General features: G+C 37.8%; 2 protein-coding genes across 2 annotated transcripts; one reads left to right on the top strand and one right to left on the bottom strand.

Moving 5' to 3' along the window:
* The first annotated feature begins 1,691 nt into the window (after positions 1-1,691).
* Positions 1,692-15,019, top strand: cct8 (chaperonin containing TCP1, subunit 8 (theta)). The gene is made up of 15 exons (XM_020535974.2): positions 1,692-1,881; positions 2,308-2,398; positions 2,488-2,567; positions 3,963-4,112; positions 5,664-5,844; positions 5,948-6,009; positions 6,991-7,128; positions 9,103-9,281; positions 9,968-10,034; positions 10,126-10,213; positions 11,095-11,210; positions 12,286-12,357; positions 12,436-12,600; positions 13,215-13,334; positions 14,752-15,019. The coding sequence occupies exons 1-15, from the start codon at positions 1,822-1,824 to the stop codon at positions 14,827-14,829; spliced, it is 1,647 nt and encodes a 548-aa protein (XP_020391563.1). The 5' UTR covers positions 1,692-1,821; the 3' UTR covers positions 14,830-15,019.
* A 474-nt stretch (positions 15,020-15,493) lies between these two features.
* Positions 15,494-20,276, bottom strand: LOC109937394 (ubiquitin carboxyl-terminal hydrolase 16-like; the record flags this gene model as incomplete). Its single annotated transcript, XM_048593171.1, has 5 exons — positions 15,494-16,177; positions 16,686-16,842; positions 17,319-17,405; positions 17,977-18,068; positions 19,706-20,276. Coding segments are annotated over 5 exons (1,032 nt in total), but the record flags the coding sequence as incomplete, so codon positions are not given.
* Between the last annotated feature and the right edge of the window lie 3 nt (positions 20,277-20,279).

The raw sequence follows: 20,279 nt of genomic DNA, 5'->3' as shown, positions 1-20,279 counted from the left end.
TTAGCCAGAGGCTGCAGAAGGATAAAGAGGGAGAGAGGGGTACCAGCCACCAACATCGCTAACAGGAGGCATTTAATGCAAAGGTACTGACACAAAGAAAGAAGCAGCTTGTGAACTAAAAATGACCTGCACCCAGGTGCTAATTTGAGCTGATTTAAACTGGTTTGAATTAACTAAGTTCTGCAAAAAGTAAGAAAGATGAGGTAATGCAAAAGCCTGCAAAAGTTTCTGGGCCAGGGCCAATAAGGTAAAGGCATGCGATAGGTAAATTAGCCTGAGCCAACGGGAAGAAGACAGCACAATTTGAGAGAGATAAAAGAAGGAATTTTAAAAAAGACCCTAGGTGCAAGCAGTCAGCGAAAACTCCAGAGACCAACCATCACAGAAGCAGACCCTATGTCAAGGACATGGTAACAACATCGAGTGCAGCACCTGGCCAGCGTTGGCCCTCGTCAGCTGCAGCAGCTATCCTGGTCAGGTATTAGCTTTCATATTCTGTCACTACTTGGGGAGTGTCAGATGATTCTAGTGGGTGTAGAAGTAGGTCCTAGTTCAGTTTGTGGGAAAATATATAAGGTCTACTTTAGTGATAAAAACATCTGAGCAACACATGTCTTGTTTGATACTCCTCTCTGTATAAGCTGATAACTAGAGCCAGTGTTCTCTGGATTCCTGACAACAATACTTATTGTTGTTTCTTTACCTTACCAAGATATCCCGACTGACTTCCCATGACCCACAATGCTTGCCCATGCTTATTGATCCACACTGGCCTCTGCTTATAAAAAAAAGTTTCATTTTTAAAAATTCATCCAAGTTTTTAAATCCCTCTATGATCTCACCACTTCCTTCCCTCTGTGCACCTTTAATTCTGGCCATCCACACTCTGTTGGTGGGCATGCCTTCAGCTGCCCATCCTAAGTTTCGAACTTGGCTCACTGAAGTTCTCTGCCTCATTTTCTGATTTTAAGAAATATATAAATCGTAGAAAACAGGGGGCCAATCAACCCATCCTGTATGTCCTAAGTAGAAAAGCAATACTGTCTAATTCATTATCCAGTTAATGTAGTCCTTGGTAGTGGTTAGCAGTAAGTACCATTGAGGTTCCATTCTTATAATCAATAAAGGAATCAAAAGTTATGGGGAAAAGACAGGAAAGTGGAGTTGAGGATATTAGATCTGTCATGATCTTATTGAATGGCAGAACAGATTCTTACGGTCTTGGGCCATTGAGAGACGGCAAGAGTTAGAAAGACATTCATTAAAGCCTACTTGTTTCATCAAGCTTGTGGCTGCTTGATCTAATACCTCACATTGATCATTTGTCAACACCCCTGTGAAACGCATTGGGATATTTTAATGGGTTATTGTTACAGTTTTGATGAATATGATTACAGGGCAGAGGTTTGATGTACCAGCACCTTCTTTCAAGTATGTTGCACGTTTGGAAAACCGAGAAGTGCCAACAGATGCCAATAGTTAACTGCTGACTTGCAGAGGCTAATCACAGAGACATTGCCCAGTTCAACTTGATGCATGAAATGAATGAGGTCAAAGAATTATTGGTAGCCAATGGAAAGTGAAAGCTAGTGTGGTTGTTTTACTTTCCTTCGGTATCTTCATAGGTTAGTCACAAACTTAGGCGAGCAAGGCTGAAAACAACTTAAAATACCAGCTTTTGAAAATGAGAATAGCTTAGGAACATCAAGGGGGCGCGGTGACAGCTGGGAGGAAGGGCACGGCCGCAGTGCACTCTGGGTGTTCGTATCCGGCGTTGTGATCCTGGTGACTGGGGTTTGAGCGAGGAAAAAGTATCTGGAAATGGCGATGCACATCCCTAGAGCGCCGGGCTTGGCCCAGATGCTAAAAGACGGAGCTAAGGTAAGTTTCTGAAACGGAGGGGCTGTGGAAGGGAGATCAGGGACTCGGATTGAGAGATGTTTCGGCCGTTGAAAGGGGAGCGCGTGCTGTCAGAAAGTTCCAGAAAGGCCGAGAAGCATCGGCGGCGTCCGGCGGATTCCCGCCGCGAACCTCCCCTTTTCCCGGGGCCGGGGACTCTGCTCGGGCCCACTGTAAACCGAGGCTTGAGGTTATCTTCGAGCTCCATGTGCTCGGGGCGGTCAGAGGCCTAGTGCCGGGAGGTGGAGCCGTTGGAGAAGCCGGGCCATCCCATCCCTAATCCCGTCTCCCTCCCTATCCCCTGTCCCTAATCCAGCCCCCCCACCCACCCTATCCCTTTTGCTGCGAGTGAACGTAGTAATTCTGCAAGTTGTAATTGATATTTATCTGTATTCATTTACATTTCAGCATTTTTCCGGTTTGGAGGAGGCAGTTTACAGGAATATTCAAGCTTGCAAGGAACTGGCTCAGACTACCCGTACAGCTTATGGTCCAAATGGTACAATTATATTGCCTGTTATAATTTGGAGAAAGTATTTTGTTTCAGTTTTACTACTGGTGTTTATGTATTAAAAATCTTCCTTTTAGGAATGAATAAAATGGTCATCAATCATGTGGAGAAACTTTTTGTTACCAGTGATGCTGCTACTATACTACGAGAATTGGAGGTAGGTGCTCAGTAACTTCACTTCTAACAATCCAGTTTCCAGATATTTTCTAATCAACTCTTCTGAGGTCTTATTGCTCACCTCTGATGCAGGTAGAACTTGAATCTGAGCCCAGAAGTAGGAGCACTGCCACTGCACCATAAGAGGCATTAGCAATCCAGTTTCAGTATTTTGTATGCAACCTGTACAGAGATGTTTGTGTATACATGTGGAACAGGTAGGACTTGACCCCAGGCCTCCTAGCTCAAAGGCAAGGACATTACGACTGTGCCACAACAGTTCTGTTCATTCTCAGGCCCTTTGGGTTGAAAACTGCCACTAACGTTGAAACTCTTATTTATCTCTTATTTACAAGGCATGTGCTTTCACTGACTAAGCCACAAAGCCACCTCAGTCCAGTTTGACATACTAATTAGTATCAGCTCTTGATTTGCAAAGTAAAGCTTTCTCCATTGAAGGCTAGAGAGCCAGAAGAAAATGACAATTCTTTCAAAGGCTGGTTGACAAGATTGTGTGTTTTTTATTAAAAGTTTTTGCAAGTTTGGATATTTACTTTATTAATATTGGTGATATTCACTGAGCTGATGCATATTTTCATTGCATTCCATTCAGAAGAACATATGGAAATTCTAATCAAACCCAACCCCCAATCCCACCAGTTGATCTCCTCTTTAGGGTACACAAATTTACATTCCTTTCTTTTGCTTGGAGAGAGAAAGTCAAATGTTGGTAATCAATTTTTTTCTTGTGTTTAGATCTATACTTTTAAATAGGCAAGTAGCAATTGACTCGGAATCAACTTAGCTCTGGTCTGAAGCAAATTAATCTTCAGCCTTACTTAAAATTTGTGTATTTCGTTTGTATCCCTTTACCTATGATAAATAGATTTCCTTTTGCCACTCGTATAAAATTCTCATCCTGTTTCAAATTGCATGACCTCTCCCCTGCAGCATCTTAATTAGCTCTGCCTTTTGTGTAATCCTAATTTTTGATCTCCTTTTAACTGTTGTGCCTTCAGCTGTTTGGGTTGTAAGTTTTTTGAAATCCTTCCTTAGAACTCTCTGAGCCTCTATCTTCTCTTTCCCAATATACTTTAAAACTTACCTATTTGAAGACACTTTTAGTTTTCCTATCCTAATATGAATAATTATTTGTGAAGCACCTTAAAGCCTACATAGGTACTGTAAATAAAAGTTGTGAAAATTCATCAATACCTTTGAGCTGAGCATCGAAACATCCTTTAGGTATTTTTCTGTAGCAGTAACTCTAGTCATTTGAACCATTCTTAATTCTTTCCCACAGCATGGAAATTGTTATGTAAACAATTAAATGCGTCAAGAATTTTTGTTCTACTTTTTGCTAATTTGTTTTAATTCTTCTATTTACTGGATGCAGGTTCAACATCCTGCTGCAAAGATGGTGGTAATGGCTTCCCATATGCAGGAACAAGAGGTTGGAGATGGAACAAATTTTGTTCTAGTTTTTTCTGGTGCTCTACTAGAGCTAGCTGAGGAACTTCTGCGAATGGGTCTTTCAGTTTCAGAGGTTGGTAGATTTCAAAAAATGTTTGTTTTCATTTCATAGTTTTGATGTTTTTTTTAATTTATGGGATATCGATGTTGCTGGTCAGGCCAGTATTTATTGTCCATCCCTAATTGCCCAGTTGCTGGGCACGTTGCTGTGGGTTAGGGGTTTGCTTGTATGCCAGACCAGATAAGGATGGCAGATTTCCTTCCCTGAAAGATATTAGTGAACCAACAGGTTTTTCTGACAAAAACCAAAAGAACTGCGGATGCTGTAAATCACGAACAAAAACAAAGTTGCTGGAAAAGCTCAGCAGGTCTGGCAGCATCTGTGGGGGAGAAAACAGAGTTAACGTTTCGGGTTCGGTGACCCTTCCTCAGAACTGATGGTGGCTGGGAAAACGTCAGTTTATATGCAGAAAATAGGGAGGTGGGTGGTGTAGGGAGTAAGCGATAGGATAGAGCCCGAAGAGAGAGAGAAAGACAGTTGGACAGACAAAGGAGTTGCTAACGATCAGGCTGGGAGAGTGAATAGTTGTTAGTGACTAACAACAGGGTGTGTGTAATGGCAGGCTATGTGGTAACAAAGCCTGGGGTAGGGGGCTGGGACATGGGAGAGTTTAGGTCCTAAACTTATTGAACGCAGTATATTGAGTCCGGAGGGCTGTAGGGTCCCCAAGCGGAAAATGAGGTGTTGTTCTTCCAGCTTAATTTGGGCTTCACTGGAATACTGTAGTGAGACAGAGATATTGGCCAGGGAGCAGGGTGGTGCATTGAAGTGGCAGGCAGTGGGTAGTTCAGGGTCTTTTCTGCGAGTAGAACGTAGATGTTCAGCAAAGCGGTCGCCAAGTCTATGCTTCGTTTCCCCAACGTAGAGGAGACCACATTGTGAGCAGCGAATGCAGTAGACTAGATTCTGGGAAGTGCAGGTGAAGTGTTGTTTTTCTGACAATTGGCAACCATTTCATTGTTACCATTAGACTCTTAATTCCACAGAGTCATACAGCCCGGAAACGGACCCTTCGATCCAACATGTTCGGCCAATCAGACATCCTAATCTGAGTTAGTCCCATTTGCCAGCATTTGGCCCATACTTCTCTAAACCCTTCCTATTTGTATATCCATTCAGGTGCCTTTTAAATATTCTAAATGTACTTGCCTCCACCACTTCCCTCGACAGCTCATTCCATTCGTGCACCACTGTCTGTGTGAACGTTACTCCTCAGGTCCTTTTTAAACCTTTCCCCTCTCTTTTTAAACATCTGTACCTTTTATTTATTGAATTCAAATGCCGCCATCTGCCATGGTGAAATTCAAACCTATGACTCCCAGGATATTTGGATTAATAATCCAGTGATAATACCATTAGGCTATCGCAATGTTCAAAGCTTGGAAAAAAAGTGAACATTGTTTTTCAATAGGGTAGACACTTGCAATCGTACATATATATGCTAGCTAGCACTGGCCCTAAGTACATGTTGAATGCATTTCTATGAATTATTTCTTCAGATCTGGGTATTTGTATGAGACAGACAGTTCCATGTGATTGTTTTGTGATATTTTTATTATACAGGTAATAGAAGGGTATGAGGCAGCCTCCAGAAAGGCTCTAGAGATTCTTCCAGACCTAGTCTGTTCCTCTGTCAAGAACTTGCATGATATAGAAGATATATTGCCTGTCATTCGAACATCAGTAATGAGCAAACAGTATGGCCACGCTGATTTCCTAAGCAAGCTAATTACACAAGCATGTGGTATGCATTTGGTTTGGACCAATAATAAACTTTTCTTTAAAATTGTCAAATCTGAAAATTTAGATGGAAAGCATGAGTAGTAATTACTTTGTTCTCTTTTCAGTATCTATCTTTTCAGATTCTGGGCATTTCAATGTGGACAATATTAGAGTCTGTAAAATTTTGGTAAGTCTTGTCTGTGAAACGTAGTTTTTGTTTGTGGTTAAGATTATTGTAGCTTTAAACTTGTTGGTGTGTATTTTTTAAAAGAAAATAGTGCTGAACTGAGAAACAATTGAAGCTGCCCGTTATTAATTGCTTAAGTCTGTATCGGTTAGTCTGTGCAGAACCTTGGTGTTGCATTTGACCCTAAGATTAGCTTCTGACCTTTCAATCATATTGCCATTAATACTACCTGATTTCACGTCTAAAACCTTTCCCTGTCTAAGTTCATGTTTTTCTAAAATCCTCATTTATGCAGCTCCTAGATGGTCTGCCACACATTCTCCATAAATTTATTTGGCATCTAAAATTCTGTCTTAACATTTCCTGTTCCCCATTACCACTTCGTCCACTACCTGTGTTGGCCCGTGGTCAAAGCATATCTTGATTTTTGAAATTCTCATCCTTGATTCCAACTTCCTGTCAGCCCCTTCCCTCCCTGTGTCTTTAATGTCTTCATGCTTAAGTGATCTGTGATCCTGTTATTCTGGCTTTTTATGCATCCCTGATTTTAACTGTTCCACTGTTGGTGACTCAGATCCTCAATCTTTTGGGACCAAAGTTCTGGAATCTCCGATATGTACCTCTTTGTCTATCGAAAATGCTTTCCCTCTTTAAGTCATTCCTCTTTGACCAAGCTGTTGATTATCTGACATCATATCATAAATCGGCTGTGTCATTCTTTGTTTTCTAATCCTGCTGTGAAGCATTTTGGGGCATTTTACTTTATTAAAGGTGTGAAATAAATGTAAGTTTTTTTGTTTATGTAGCATTATAAAGATTTGGTTAAATTAACTTGAGACTTCTGCAGAGCACTGCTGAAATGGATTGTAGATATCCTTGTGGCCTTTGGAAGGAATGAATATTTGCTTAGCTGATTTACAGCGCTCTGATTTAAAAAAAGGTCTGGGATGATGATATAACGTTTCTTTGTTTTCTTTTTAGGGATCTGGCGTGCTGAATTCATCAGTGCTTCATGGAATGGTTTTCAAACGAGAAACCGAGGGAGATGTTACCTCTGTCAAAGATGCTAAAATTGCAGTATATTCTTGTCCTTTTGACTGCATGGTAACAGAAACAAAGGTAGCATAGTTCAGATTCTGTTTGGTAACCGTTCATGAATTGTAGTTTTTGGAAAACATTTTTCTGCTAGATTTGGATGCCATACTGAAAAACTGTCTATATAACACCTTTATTTAAAAAGGGAAGCAGACAAAACTGGTACCTATAGATCAGTTAGCTTAATGTCTGCCACTGGACAGTTCATCACCACGGTAGCTCCGTGGTTAACACTACAACCTCACAGCGCCAGGGACCCGGGTTCGATTCGACCCTTGGGCGACTGTCTGTGTGGAGTTTGCACATTGTCCCCATGTCTGTGTGGGTTTCCTCCGGGTGCTCCAGTTTCCTCCCACAATCCAAAGATGTGCAGGCTAGGTGGATTGGCCATGATAAATTGCCCATTGTGTTCAGGGTTGTGTAGATTAGGTGGGTTTGGATGGGAGGATCGGTGCGGACTTGGGCCAAAGGGCCTGTTTCTACACTCTAGGGATTCTCTGATTCTGACAAAGGGTTTCAGCCTGAAACGTTGACTTTCCTGCTTCTCGGATGCTATCTGACCTGTTGTGCTTTTCCAGCTCCACACTTATTGACTGTAGCTTCCAACACCTTCAGTTCTTTCTGTCTCCAAGTGATAGAAGAAGAGTTGGGATAAGGGGGACACTTTCAGAATTGCAAACTGGAACAGGAATCAGTGCTGCAGTCATAGTTATTTACAATATATAATACTGACTTCAGTGAAGAATGTGGATGTATAATGGTCAAGTTTGCAGATGATAAAAATGGGAGGGTAAGGCAAGTGATGAGAATGACAGTCTGCACAGCTATGGAGACAGGTTCAGCAAATGGGCAAAAACTTGGCTGATGGAATATAATGTGGGAAAATGTGAGGTTATGCTAAATATTATTTAGACAGACTGCAGAGAGCTACAGCAGAGGGAGATTTGGAAGTTCTTGGACACAAATCACAAAAAAAAACTAGCATAGAAGTTTAACATGTAAAACGGAAGACAAATGAAACTCAAGTTCTGAGGAAGGGTCACCAGACCCGAAACGTTAACTCTGTTTTTTCCTTCATAGATGCTGCCAGACCTGCTGAGCTTTTCCAGCAATTTCTGTTTTGTTTCCACAATCATGGCTGACCTCTTCTCGGCTGCAAATATACTTTGCTGGCTGCTCCCTATAACTCTTCAAATCATTATTAATCTCCTTCAATTTACTCAGTCACTGAATCCCTACAGAACATATCAGCCATTTGGGTGAGTTACCAGAAGATACAAGCACTTTGGGATAATGCCATGCCTAGAACCACTTGATCTGTGAAGAGAGTGGGGAAACCATTGTCATAAGGGTAGCTTAAAATTTTAAAGAGCTTTCTTGTGTATAATTAAAAATTTACACTCAGATGTTTAATCTGAACTTTGAATTTGAATGGAAAAGTGTAATTGCTGTAAATAAATCTTGTCAAAATTAATTCAATTACTATTGAAGATTTGCTGATGGCCAGGTTTCAGTAAATTATGTTTTGGGTGGATGTTGCTCCCTCCATTGCATGCCATATCGCACTCCTGAAGAATTTGAATTTGGATGAAAAGCAGTTTCCACGATTTTTAAAAGAAAATGGTGCTGATGTTTAGATACACTTTGGGATGTGAACTTGTAGTGGTGATCTTTTTATAAATGATTTGAATCAATGTTCTGATTTGTACAATGATTGATTTGCAGACTGGAGGTTGAGAGCTGCAACTTAGTTGCTATTTGCCATAATAACTTAGCAGTGTTCACATAGTATATTCTTGGATAACCTAAACTCTCTTCAAGAACAGTTTCAAGAAAATGTTAAAATTTATTTGCTATTATGCAAATATCCTTAGTATGTTACATTGAAGCCTTCTATTCCAGGCTACGTCTGAGTCTACGCATCACTAAAAGCAGTCAAGTTAAACGTAAATGGCAAAAGAAATAATCTTTTCAATATAAACCTTTATTTCTTTGAAGGGTACGGTTTTGTTAAAGAATGCTGATGAATTAATGACTTTCAGCAAAGGGGAAGAGAATCTCATGGAGCTTCAGGTGAAAGCTATAGCAGATGCTGGTGCTAATCTAATTGTAACTGGAGGGAAAGTAGCAGACATGGCTCTACATTATGCTAACAAGTATCAGCTGATGGTGGTCAGGTAAATGGCTTTATGAATTTGTGAGACCACATGAATTTCCTTGTTCATGCTAAGGCAATATGAGTGTGCTAATATTAATCAAACTTTCATATAAAAACTGCAGTTTATCTTGCTGAATATGATATTATCACTTAGTCTGTTTTATGTCTGCATGTTCTATTCATTAATTCCATGTTAAACCAGCGTAATTTTTCCAAACTTTTAGAGATTTAGTGAAGTGTTTAATAAAGTGTGTGTGTGTATGTAAATAATGGCATTAACACTGGTAGCAGTGCACTATTGAATTAAAAAAGAGAGTCAACAGCATGTTCATAATGCAGAAAAGCCATTTCGGTCCCATTGGGCGAGTTACCAGAAGATACAGGCACTTTGGGATAATACCATTCCTAGAACTACTTGATCTGTGAAGAGAGCGGGGAAACCATTGTGATAAGGGTACCTTAAAATTGTAAAGAGCTGTATGATTAAAAATTTACATGAGACCCAGAAATAAGGGGGAAATTAGCAGTTGAGGATGTAGCTTTATTTTAGTGTAGTGGCAAACTGCTCTATCAAGTAAATTTTTCTATTTGATAAGGGGATTGGTTTTGCTTTGGATTCTGAAATGTGTTTGTATAATGTTTGATAATTTATTAGATAAAGCCTAAATGGCTTCTCATCATTGTCCCATTTTTGTTTCTCCCCAGGTTAAACTCTAAATGGGATCTAAGAAGACTATGCAAAACTGTAGGAGCTACAGCTCTTCCGAGATTGGTGGGTAGAATAGCAAATGCAGACCCTGAATAATTGCATTTAACTTTTCTGTTTGATTTTTAAATTTAATTATTTGCATTTTTTTTTTCAGACACCACCCACTTCAGAAGAAGTGGGATACTGTGACAGTGTTTACTTATCAGAAGTTGGTGACACACAGGTTGTGATATTTAAGCATGGTGAGCTTTTCTTTTAGATATTAAACATATCAATCCAATAGATGATATACTTAAAGTACATTTTATTTCCTTAATATCCACTGCAAAAAGCTCTTTTACACATAGTGGCCTATGCTTCCTGTGAATAGTAATATGGGTGGTGGTGTTTTTGGGGTGAACAATAAGCTTGCTCTCCTGATACGTTTATAACGTTGTATTCTCCGGACCTTAGTTTAATGTTTCATCCAGTAGATAGTACCTCTGATTGCTGGTGTCCCTTGGTATTCCACTGGAATGCCAGCCTTTGTTTTTGGGTTCATGTCGAGAAGTGGAACTTGAATCCAGAATCTTGTTTCTTTTTAAATCATATTACCAGATTTTTAGAATATTTCTGTGGAGAATATTACTATATTGAACCATATCCTATCATTTACAGAAAACACGTCAACATTTTTGACTGTCCTGTTTGTTGGTCAGCCATAAATAATTTTTTTTTTTTCAAAAATATATCTTTTATATCTATAGAGTTTCTTGTACATAATTGTAAGGTGGAAATTTCCTGTCTTTGTCTGTATATTTAGAGTCCTACTATAGCTAGCGAATGTAAGAAATTTTTCTTAATGTAACAACTTGAAATTTTGTGGCCAGTTCATTAAAATTTTAATAAAGGAAAGAAATCCATGACTAAAGTATTTCCAGCCTCATGTAGTGTATAGAAGGTGTAGTTAGTGTTCCATCCAAAATTCTGTGCTAAACTCAGAAGACTTAAATGTGATGTCTGTTTACATGTCACAAAATGTCTGCTTAACTACTATTGCCCATTTCTATTTCTTGGGTTGGACAAAGTTGAAATCATTACCTTCCATTAAATAAATCTTAATTGCTTGATTGTCTTGTTGTAGATAAAGAAGATGGTTTAATTTCTACAGTTGTAATTCGTGGTTCTACAGATAACATAATGGATGATGTTGAGAGGGCGGTGGATGATGGTGTCAACACTTTTAAAGTTCTTACAAAGGTGCCGTATATCTGTCACTTCAAATTTCACCTTGTAAGGGTTTTCCTTTCAATCTTTGAATACGTTCATAAATTTTTATTATCTGATCATCCAAGCTTTACATTTTATATTTGAAACGGTTGAGTTGATACTTGACATAAATGCGTGTAATTTCTTTTATTGCTTCAACTGTAAGTATTTCCTGCAAAACTGCTGGCTATCTCCACTTGGGTATCATTTGAGAGTTGGCCAAGTGTTCTAGAATTTAATGTTGTGATGATACTATGGCTTTAAGAGGTGTATTTTTCTTTTTTTTGTGAAGAAAGGTTGAGACAGAAGTGAAGAGCTGTCTGCTTAAAGCCAATAAAAGAAACAGCTTGTGAAGTCTTGGGGATTTTTAAAAAATTGCAACAATAGAAGCAACCTGAATGGGTGGTTTCGAGCTCCCACAGAACCAGGAGTTTTAGTTTTAACTTTCTGCAGTTGCTGGCTCTCAAAGCTGGATGTGGAAGCTCTTATTCCCCTCTGTTAGTTAAAAGCTGGGTTCTCTTCCTGCTTACTAGAATTGCACGTGAATCTGTTTTACTGAATTTGCGTTTGTTAAGGGTGTGTTTATGGGACGTTGCTATATTGGAACAGTTAATTAGTAGCAGTTAATATATTACTTCGTTAAGCATTTTGATAGAATTACAGTTGTCAATTCTTTTTATTTTATCTGTACTGTAAAAAAATAGTGTATTATGTTTAACGCCAAGTGGTTTGACCAATCGAATTGCATTTGGAATGTAACACTTGTAATTTATCTCTTTTTAAAGAAAGAAAATGTTTGGGTCTAACTTAAATATATTTTGAGGGGGTTTGGTCCGGCCCATTAGTGTTTATAAATTAATTTTTCATCTCTGGCCTAATTCTGTCTGCTTTTGAAGACTGTTGAATACACTCATGCTGACTGCCTTCTTGGTTTTAACTGGATGAATTGTCATCAATAACTGAGGACGTCTATATCTGTGGTTGTCTACAATTCACATTTGCACATTAAACAGTTTAATTTGCTCAGATGTAGCAAATTCTTATTAACAACATTTGCAATTGACAGGATAAACGCTGTGTACCAGGTGCAGGAGCAACTGAGATTGAATTGGCTAAGCGGATCACAACTTATGGAGAGGTATGGAAGGAAACAATCTTTGTGCTTTTTAAGAAATTTCCATTTAGAAATGAATAATTGATTCCTTTGTTTCTTCAGTCGTGTCCTGGTCTTGAGCAATATGGCATCAAGAAGTTTGCAGAAGCTTTTGAAAGTATTCCACGAGCTTTGGCTGAGAACTCTGGTGTTCGGGCTAATGAAATAATTTCAAAGTTGTATGCTGTACATCAGGAAGGAAACAAAAATATTGGTTTTGATATTGAGGTAACTAAACAATGATTTCATTATCATCTGGAGAAAGGTAGACTGATTAATGGGAAAATGCAGCTTGACACAAGGGTGCATTTTATGGCATTTTTCACTCTTCTTCAGACTGTTGCTTTATATAGTGCTATAACTAGTAGTTAAGTTTCTTTGTCTTCTTTTGTCAGATACAATGAAAACCAAGAGCTTTATGTTCAAGATGTTTTAAATCAAAGCAGTTTATTGTATTTTGGTGCTCAAGAATTAGTGTTTATGCTTCACTGTCTCAAGTTTATTGGAAAATTTGTTGTAATGTCTACATTGTGTAATTTCCATAATAAACATGTTGATAGACCAAAGTTACTATAATCTTAGTTGGATATTGTCAGACAAAAACTAAATGTTACCAAGCATGTTACTCCAGATGCCATATCTTGCTGAAAAGTGAAGGGTTTGAAGCTTCACTAACATCGTTAAGAAAATTTGTAAACTGCCAAGCAGCTGGATTGGCATGAAACCTAGTTTTAGTTTTTTTTTTTAAATAAGTTCTTAAACCCCTAGTAGTAACCTATTTAGGAAGTAGGCAAAGAGTGACTAATTTGTTTTACTTCATTCCATTGTGTTCTTTTTTACAGGGTGATGGTTCAAGGCTAAAAGACATGCTTGAGGCTGGAATAGTAGACCCATACTTGGTTAAATACTGGGGAATTAAGCTTGCCACAAATGCTGCTGTAACTGTTCTGAGAGTAGATCAGGTGAGTGGTTACCAGATTGCTGGTGTGGTGGCGGAGGGGGAGGGAGCGGGATTACAGTTATGTAAACATTTTACTTTAGATTCCATTGTGAATCATAAAGTTTGGCACCTTTTAAAAGGTATAACCTGGAAATCTAGTTGCCAGAAATCAGTTTTGAGATACCAGTAAAGTCTTTTGCAATATTTCATGTATGAGATTTGTGTGTTAAAATTCTGGAGGAGTAATGATCACGATGGTTTGGAATTACATGGACCAGAGCTGCTTGTGCCTTTCCATGTTCCTGGTCTTTAGTGTGACTATCTCTCTGAATATGCTGTCTATGTAGCTCTCAGCATTGTGATGTGCCAGAGTCACTCCAACCACAGCTTGAGCTCAGAATCCAGGATCTTGGCTTTCTGTAAAGATACTTAATACATGTATCTGTCTAGGTCACTTGTATCACCCGTAGCCTTACTAGTAAGGTGATGTTGTAGTGTCTTTATTCTAGACCAGGAGGCCCAAGTTCCAGTCCCACCTGCTTCAGAGGTGTGTAATAACATTTCAGAACAAGTTGATGAGAAAATATCTAAATGAACAAAATTCGAACCAATCTTGATTTTGTTTGATTCCTTTAGATGTCCCCTTTTCAATGTCCAATAATGCTAGGATTTCTTTCGTGTTACAGCCTGGTTCCACAGGTGGTCTTGAAACATCACTCAAGTGTCTCCTAAAGTGAAGAGCTTGAAAAATTTTGAATCTGTTTTTAAGGTTTTTTAAGCATAAACTTCATATTCCTTATTAACCCTGAATGGATGTGAGAAGTACCACTTTGCTATTGATTTTAGCTTCAGTCAAGGCCTTTACTAAAAGGCTTTTTAAATTTAACCTATTTTTCTAATTAGCCTATTCAGAGACATCTGTGGAGCAGGTGGGAATTGAACCAAGGCCTCCTAGTCCAGGATAGGGGCATGACTATTGTGCCAAAAATAGTGCTTGTGTAACATTAAAAATTTACTTTGGTTACATGTAACCAACATAATTAATTTTAAGTGTCATTGTTTTCTAATGTTAATGCTTTCCACAGAGATTACCCTTGCCCTGTCACAAGGATGACATGCAAATTTGTAAAGCTTTCCTTATTTTTTGAGGGCCCTCTTGTAGCACAGTGGTAATCTCCTGACCCCTGGATCAAGAGGACTGGGTTCAAGTCCCCTATGCTTCAGAGGTATGGAAGAACATCTCTGAACAAGTTGACAAGGAAAGCATTTTCTTTAACCTATTTTTCTGATTAAAAATGGCAACATCAGAAGGGTGTTTAGTGTTGAGGTTTTTAATTCTAAGGTGAATGTTGCATAAGAAACTCTACTTTCATATTTAATTGAATATTTTTTGAAAACAGCTCTGGTTGGTATCTTCTTTTTTTCCCCCCCCCTTGCAGATAATAATGGCAAAACAGGCAGGTGGGCCTAAACCACCAGCACAGAAGAAAGACTGGGATGATGACCAAAATGAATGAACAGTTCAGCATCTCGGGATGCATTTATACGTCTTTATGTACTGAGCAGAAACCCTAGTTTTCAGTGCAAATTGGATCTGAAGGTTTTATTTATGCAGCTTGCCTAGTTCTGAAAAAATTGTGGCACTATGCTCAAAGGTCTGAAAATTCTTGTATTGATCTGTCTAATAAATACATTTAGCTCCCAAAACAGGCTTGTACTTGTTTATTGTTAATTTGGAAGTCATACGAGGATAACCGGTGCATAGTAACTTAATATCATTAAATTCCATTTGTTTATGGTTTGGAATTAGTTCAATTTTCAGTAAGTTGTACTATTATGGAACAGCCAGTATTGAATCTAATATCTATCTAGTTTGTATTGTAAAATCATTCTAGAAATCTTGCATTCTGAAGTGGATAAATATGCCCTAGTCATTTATATATTAAAAAATTTGATCACATTTATGGAAGCTGGGTCAAATCAGTTTCGAAGTAGACATCAGGGAAGATATTTTCAAAACAGTTGTTGTCAGCCCGTGCAAAGAGCATTGAAAGTTGTCTGGGTTTGAGGGAAAGTAGCAGAAATAGACCACAATGTGAGAAGAACTTGGCACGAGGTAATTTGTCAAATGCAAGGTTATAGTACTTAACTTCTCACAATTAACAGTTAAAACACATTACCCAAGGAATATAAACACATTTTATTCAAGTTTAATTGCCTGTGACTTTACAATGAACTGTACAACATTACATTATACATTGAAACAAGTACTAAGTTCAGTTTTAACTCAAGCAGCTGCCAATGGTTAACCCTCTACTTGAGTGAAAGTCAGTTGGTCTGATCAACAGATAGTTGTCTTCCTGACATTCAAGCTCAAACATCATTTCACAACATGTAGACAAGTAGAATAATTTAATACTTTAAAAATTATCAAATGTGAACATTGACAATCTTGTATATTTTGTGTAAAGCACAAAACATCTTGTCAATACATTGTTATTTTTGTATGGCTTACACTCAATTACTGTATTGCTTAATAAACATTTCTTAACCTACAATAGTACATGAGGGTTCATAAGTACAAGCCATTTCTACCTTCCCTTGTGAAACTATAGGCAATAATTATTTAATCTCAATGTTGCATAGATTTAGAACCTGGATACTACTTTCTGTTTTTCTGCCAGAAATTAACAAGTGGTCAATTTGGACATAAACTGATGTATTGTTTCATAGATGACAGTTAGAGAATTCTCTCATAAAAGAGCAGGTAGGCCTGGGCACTTAGAACTTTAGTCTCTGGTACAGCTTGCACACGGGTATCACTTATGTGGAACCAGTTTCCCGTGGGTGACTCTCCTTTGAATTCTGTTTTTTTAAAAAAAAAAAAAAAAAAAAATTCTAAACTGATTATGCAAACCTTAAATTGCATTTTTCTTTAGTTCTAATCAGTAATCTGTGACTTGTTTCAAAAATGAACTACATACAGACTATCAAATGTTGAAAATTTGTAAATTTTCAAATAGAACTATTTTTAATTCTTTTATTTTGAATTCCAAAAACTTTGAAACATTTCTGTAAAAATTCAGTTACTGCTTAAATCTTTTTAAAATACCTTTACCTGACATTGAGATTTAAATCAGTTTAGCAACACATCTTAGTGATTCAGGCTGTTAAATGGAAAGGTTAACTATCTCTCATCTTTTACGTCGAAGCGGAGAACTGCGGCAGTTCCAAAGAGGAGTCATGGACTGTATGTTAACTCCTCGTCTTTTTTTTTTAACAGATGCTGCCAGATCTGTTGAGACTCCAGCACTTTGGCTGTATTGACTTCTCCAAAATAAATGGGTTGTGGGTTGTAGGTTATGTCACTTACCTGACAGTGTACATCTCGTCATTGCGTATTCAGTAAGGCAGCTGCTGGGAGTTCGAACCTTGACATAAGCTGTATAGTGTCCTGATCTCATCGTGCCACTGTGTTCCACAACTCCATACAGACTATATAATACATTTGTACAGTTCTCTGCCACATTCTGCATTATGGAACACAAGGAGATAATTATTAAGTTGAACTGACTTCAATCCTTAATTCACTCAATGAAGACAACTTTCTTGAATACATTTATGCAGTTGTAGTTACCTTCAAAGGAAAGGAGATAGAATGCATATGCAAAATCCAAACTCCAATCAAAAAAGCACTAAGTTATCTTTGAAATATTCATTCTGAACAAAACATGGGTTGTTTTTTCTTTGTTAAAAGAAGTGGACAATGCAGTGGGGGGATGAAAAAGAATCTGTCAACAACAATGCTTCAAACACATTTAGAAATCACAGATGCTAGTCCTCACTTTCACAAAGTAAAGTAAAAGGAGAGAAGAATGGAGACAAATTGTGAAGAAAGAGAAAAGGTTTTAAATTTGAAATAAAACCCAAGGACACTGCAGAGTCCACTACCTCAGCTGTGAAGCCTTAACTGGCGTAATCAGGTTTGATTTTTAAATGTTCTTACCTTGCAGTTTAATGCACAGAATGGAGCAAGATCAAGTACTTGTGGAAAATGAATATGCTTGTTTATTTTGCGAAGATTGAAACCTAGCTGTGGGGAGGAAGAAAGCATTTACAATTAGACCATGTTTATTTCAGTCATTAATGCATTTTTGACTATGCTAAGCAGCTGACAACGCCAGCTATACTTATGCAAAATGTATTTCACTAAATGAATAACTTAAACATTGACAATCCTAGCAATACAAGTTCTCATATAGTCTGGTCACAAGTGAATACTCAACTGTTGCTAACATTTAGGCCAATAGAATATTATACTGGCAAAATGCTTACTTTGCACTTTGCTCAAAAGTTGCAATAAATTCAACAGATTTTTTTATAATGCCAATGTTTGCAAAAGTCCTTATCTATTCTGGTCACTTGTAGGAAATTATTTATGTGCACGGGAAATAGAATCCTTGATACACGACAAACATCACAATAGACGCTTTCCAAATGTTTACCAAGTTGTGGTAAAGGTCTGGGTATCAGACCGGTTTCATGTTGATTTTCTGCAAATAAAACAAATTCTCTGCCAAATGCAGACATTCTCTGCAAAATTCAGAAACGCAGACACCTACCAAATGCATAGATATAGCTGGAGAAAGAAATTAAACAATTACCTGCTGAAATCTTTTCAAATGAAGTGTAAGAATTGGAGGAGGAGATGATATAAGCATTTGCTTTCTGGCATTCGTGTACACTTTCTTCTCATCTGAAATTTTTTTTTTTTTAAGATGGAGAAGCAAGTTTAAATGAGTCAATTAAATTCCAATTAAAGTTAAAGTCTTTGCTTGCAAACACCTTCGCAAAACAACTGCTGTAAGATTTGTAGAACATAATCAAGCACAAACATCTCAATGTCGATTATTATTTGGTTCTGACTGGTTTGAATATTAATCTGCCATTATTAGGTTACATTTTACTCTACTCCATTGGCCACAAATGTTATATTATTTTGGTCTTAAAATCTTGACAAGTGTAAAACTAAATTTTTCAATTTTTTATGATGCTGGCCGATAAGACCCTAGTCTATTTTACTCTAAGTCAAATAATGTCTTGCAAAATTAGTTGCCTTCCCATTCCTGAACTGCTACCTAAGATTTTATCCTTGGCCTTCTTTTTATAGTCTACATGATGCTCCTTGGCAACATCATCCAAAAATACATCATGGTCTACATAAACGCTGACAATACCCAGCTCTACCACACACATATCAAAACCTCCACTATTTCAGTATTGTCAAACTGCTCTCTGATGTCTTGAATGAGTTGAATTTTCCTCCAAATAAATATTGGGAAGCTGTTGTAATTGGATCCTGATACATCAGTTCCTTCTTCCATTGTGGCCCTATTTCAATGAGAATCAGATTGTTCACAGCTTCAGCTTCTAATTGATCTGGTGCTAAGCTCCCAAACCATTACCCCTTAATCAGAAGCAATGCCCACTTTCAGTTCTATAATACTGCCATTATTTGCTCCTTAGTTTATCTGCTGTTGAAACCCTCACCCATGCTTTCATTTGCTCCAAACCCAATTATTCATTGCTCTGATAACTAAGATATTGGTCTGAATATTAACTCTGCCTTTCCACGTACACTTTTTTGGAATGAAAAAAGAAAACCAATGCTCTCCTGGCTAGCTTATCACTTTCCATGGTCCATAAGCATGGAGTTTATTCCAAACCTCTGGTGCCTTCATGCCAATGTACAAACAAGTCCAGTTCACTCATCATACCCCTGATCATTGAAGTGAATTGCCCCCCTTCTTCTCTGACATATTGATTTTAAAATTCTCATCCTGTTTAAATCTCTGCATGAGCTGGCTGTCATGTCTGTAACTTCTTACAGTCATACAACTCTCCAAAATCTCAGCAATCCCTCTCAGCCACACTAGCTTCATCCCACTGTTGTTAGCTGTGCCTTCAGCCACCTGGGCTGCAAGTTCTAGAATTCCTCTCCCAAAACTTAGTCTCTTCATCTCTTAGGACACTACTTTAAACCTACTTCTTTCACAAAACTTTTGGTGAACTGGCTTAATTATTTTTTGGCTTGGTATCAAATATTTAAAATAACTACACTTTTGTGAAGCACCTTTGTTAGTTTTACTATGTAAAACACAAGTCCAAATTGTTGTAACTTTACTGTTGGGATACTTGTTATGAGTATTATCCTGTCCTTATAGATATTAAGTATTTAAACTTGAACTATGTTCTAGGGTCAGCATTCAAGAGCTTAAAAAGATACCAATCGTAATTGTTCCACAATTAATTATACAATATTAAATTTATGCATTAATCACACATGGCATATGAAATTTGAATTAGTAAATGCAAATCTCAATGTTTTACTACCATTTGCATTGGTTTTTGATCCTTTCTTGTATTGTCTTTGGGTGCATTCTTCACATAGCAGTTTATTTGCTCCAATGAGTTTTTCCATTTGGGTGAACTGACGTAAACAAGACCCAACAGAACAGTCCTCTACAGTTAACTGCTCTCGGTCCGTAAGGGTGCAAAATGCTTTCTCTGGGTCCAGCCAGACCACCCGTTTGTCTTTTGTGGAAGTGAGCAGGTCATTTGTTTCAGAAGTGTTTTTATACTCTTCCAGAGTTAAAGTTATTTCATCATGATTCACTATACATTCATTCAAGTTCAATTTGTTCATGTTATTGATAATATTTTCTTCATCTTCACTGGAACAAAGTGCATTAAATTGGTTCTCATTCATCATGTTTGACTCAAATATATCTGAAGACTCAACGTTCTTTGAGTTGTGGGACTGATCAGAGGGAGATTTCCAAGGCACAATTTCACCCTCCTCATCATCTATATCAGTGTTGACTTGGGTCAGTTCTTGAATACTTCCTTCCACAGGTTCTTTTTGCATGGTTTCAAGATGATGGCCAGTAGAAAAGCTGTCAGAAGG

Source organism: Rhincodon typus, unplaced genomic scaffold (assembly GCF_021869965.1).
Source record: "Rhincodon typus isolate 14 unplaced genomic scaffold, sRhiTyp1.1 hic_rhity00002426, whole genome shotgun sequence".
NCBI classification, from domain to species: domain Eukaryota; kingdom Metazoa; phylum Chordata; class Chondrichthyes; order Orectolobiformes; family Rhincodontidae; genus Rhincodon; species Rhincodon typus.
This window is presented reverse-complemented; position numbering and strand designations above follow the sequence as displayed.

Bases quoted from the DNA above. Each gene is read 5' to 3' on its own strand.
- cct8 (XM_020535974.2), top strand. From the start codon at position 1,822: ATGGCGATGCACATCCCTAGAGCGCCGGGCTTGGCCCAGATGCTAAAA. The intron at 5,845-5,947 runs GTATGCATTTGG...TTCTCTTTTCAG, and splicing joins GCTAATTACACAAGCATGTG to TATCTATCTTTTCAGATTCT. The intron at 9,282-9,967 runs GTAAATGGCTTT...GTTTCTCCCCAG, and splicing joins TATCAGCTGATGGTGGTCAG to GTTAAACTCTAAATGGGATC.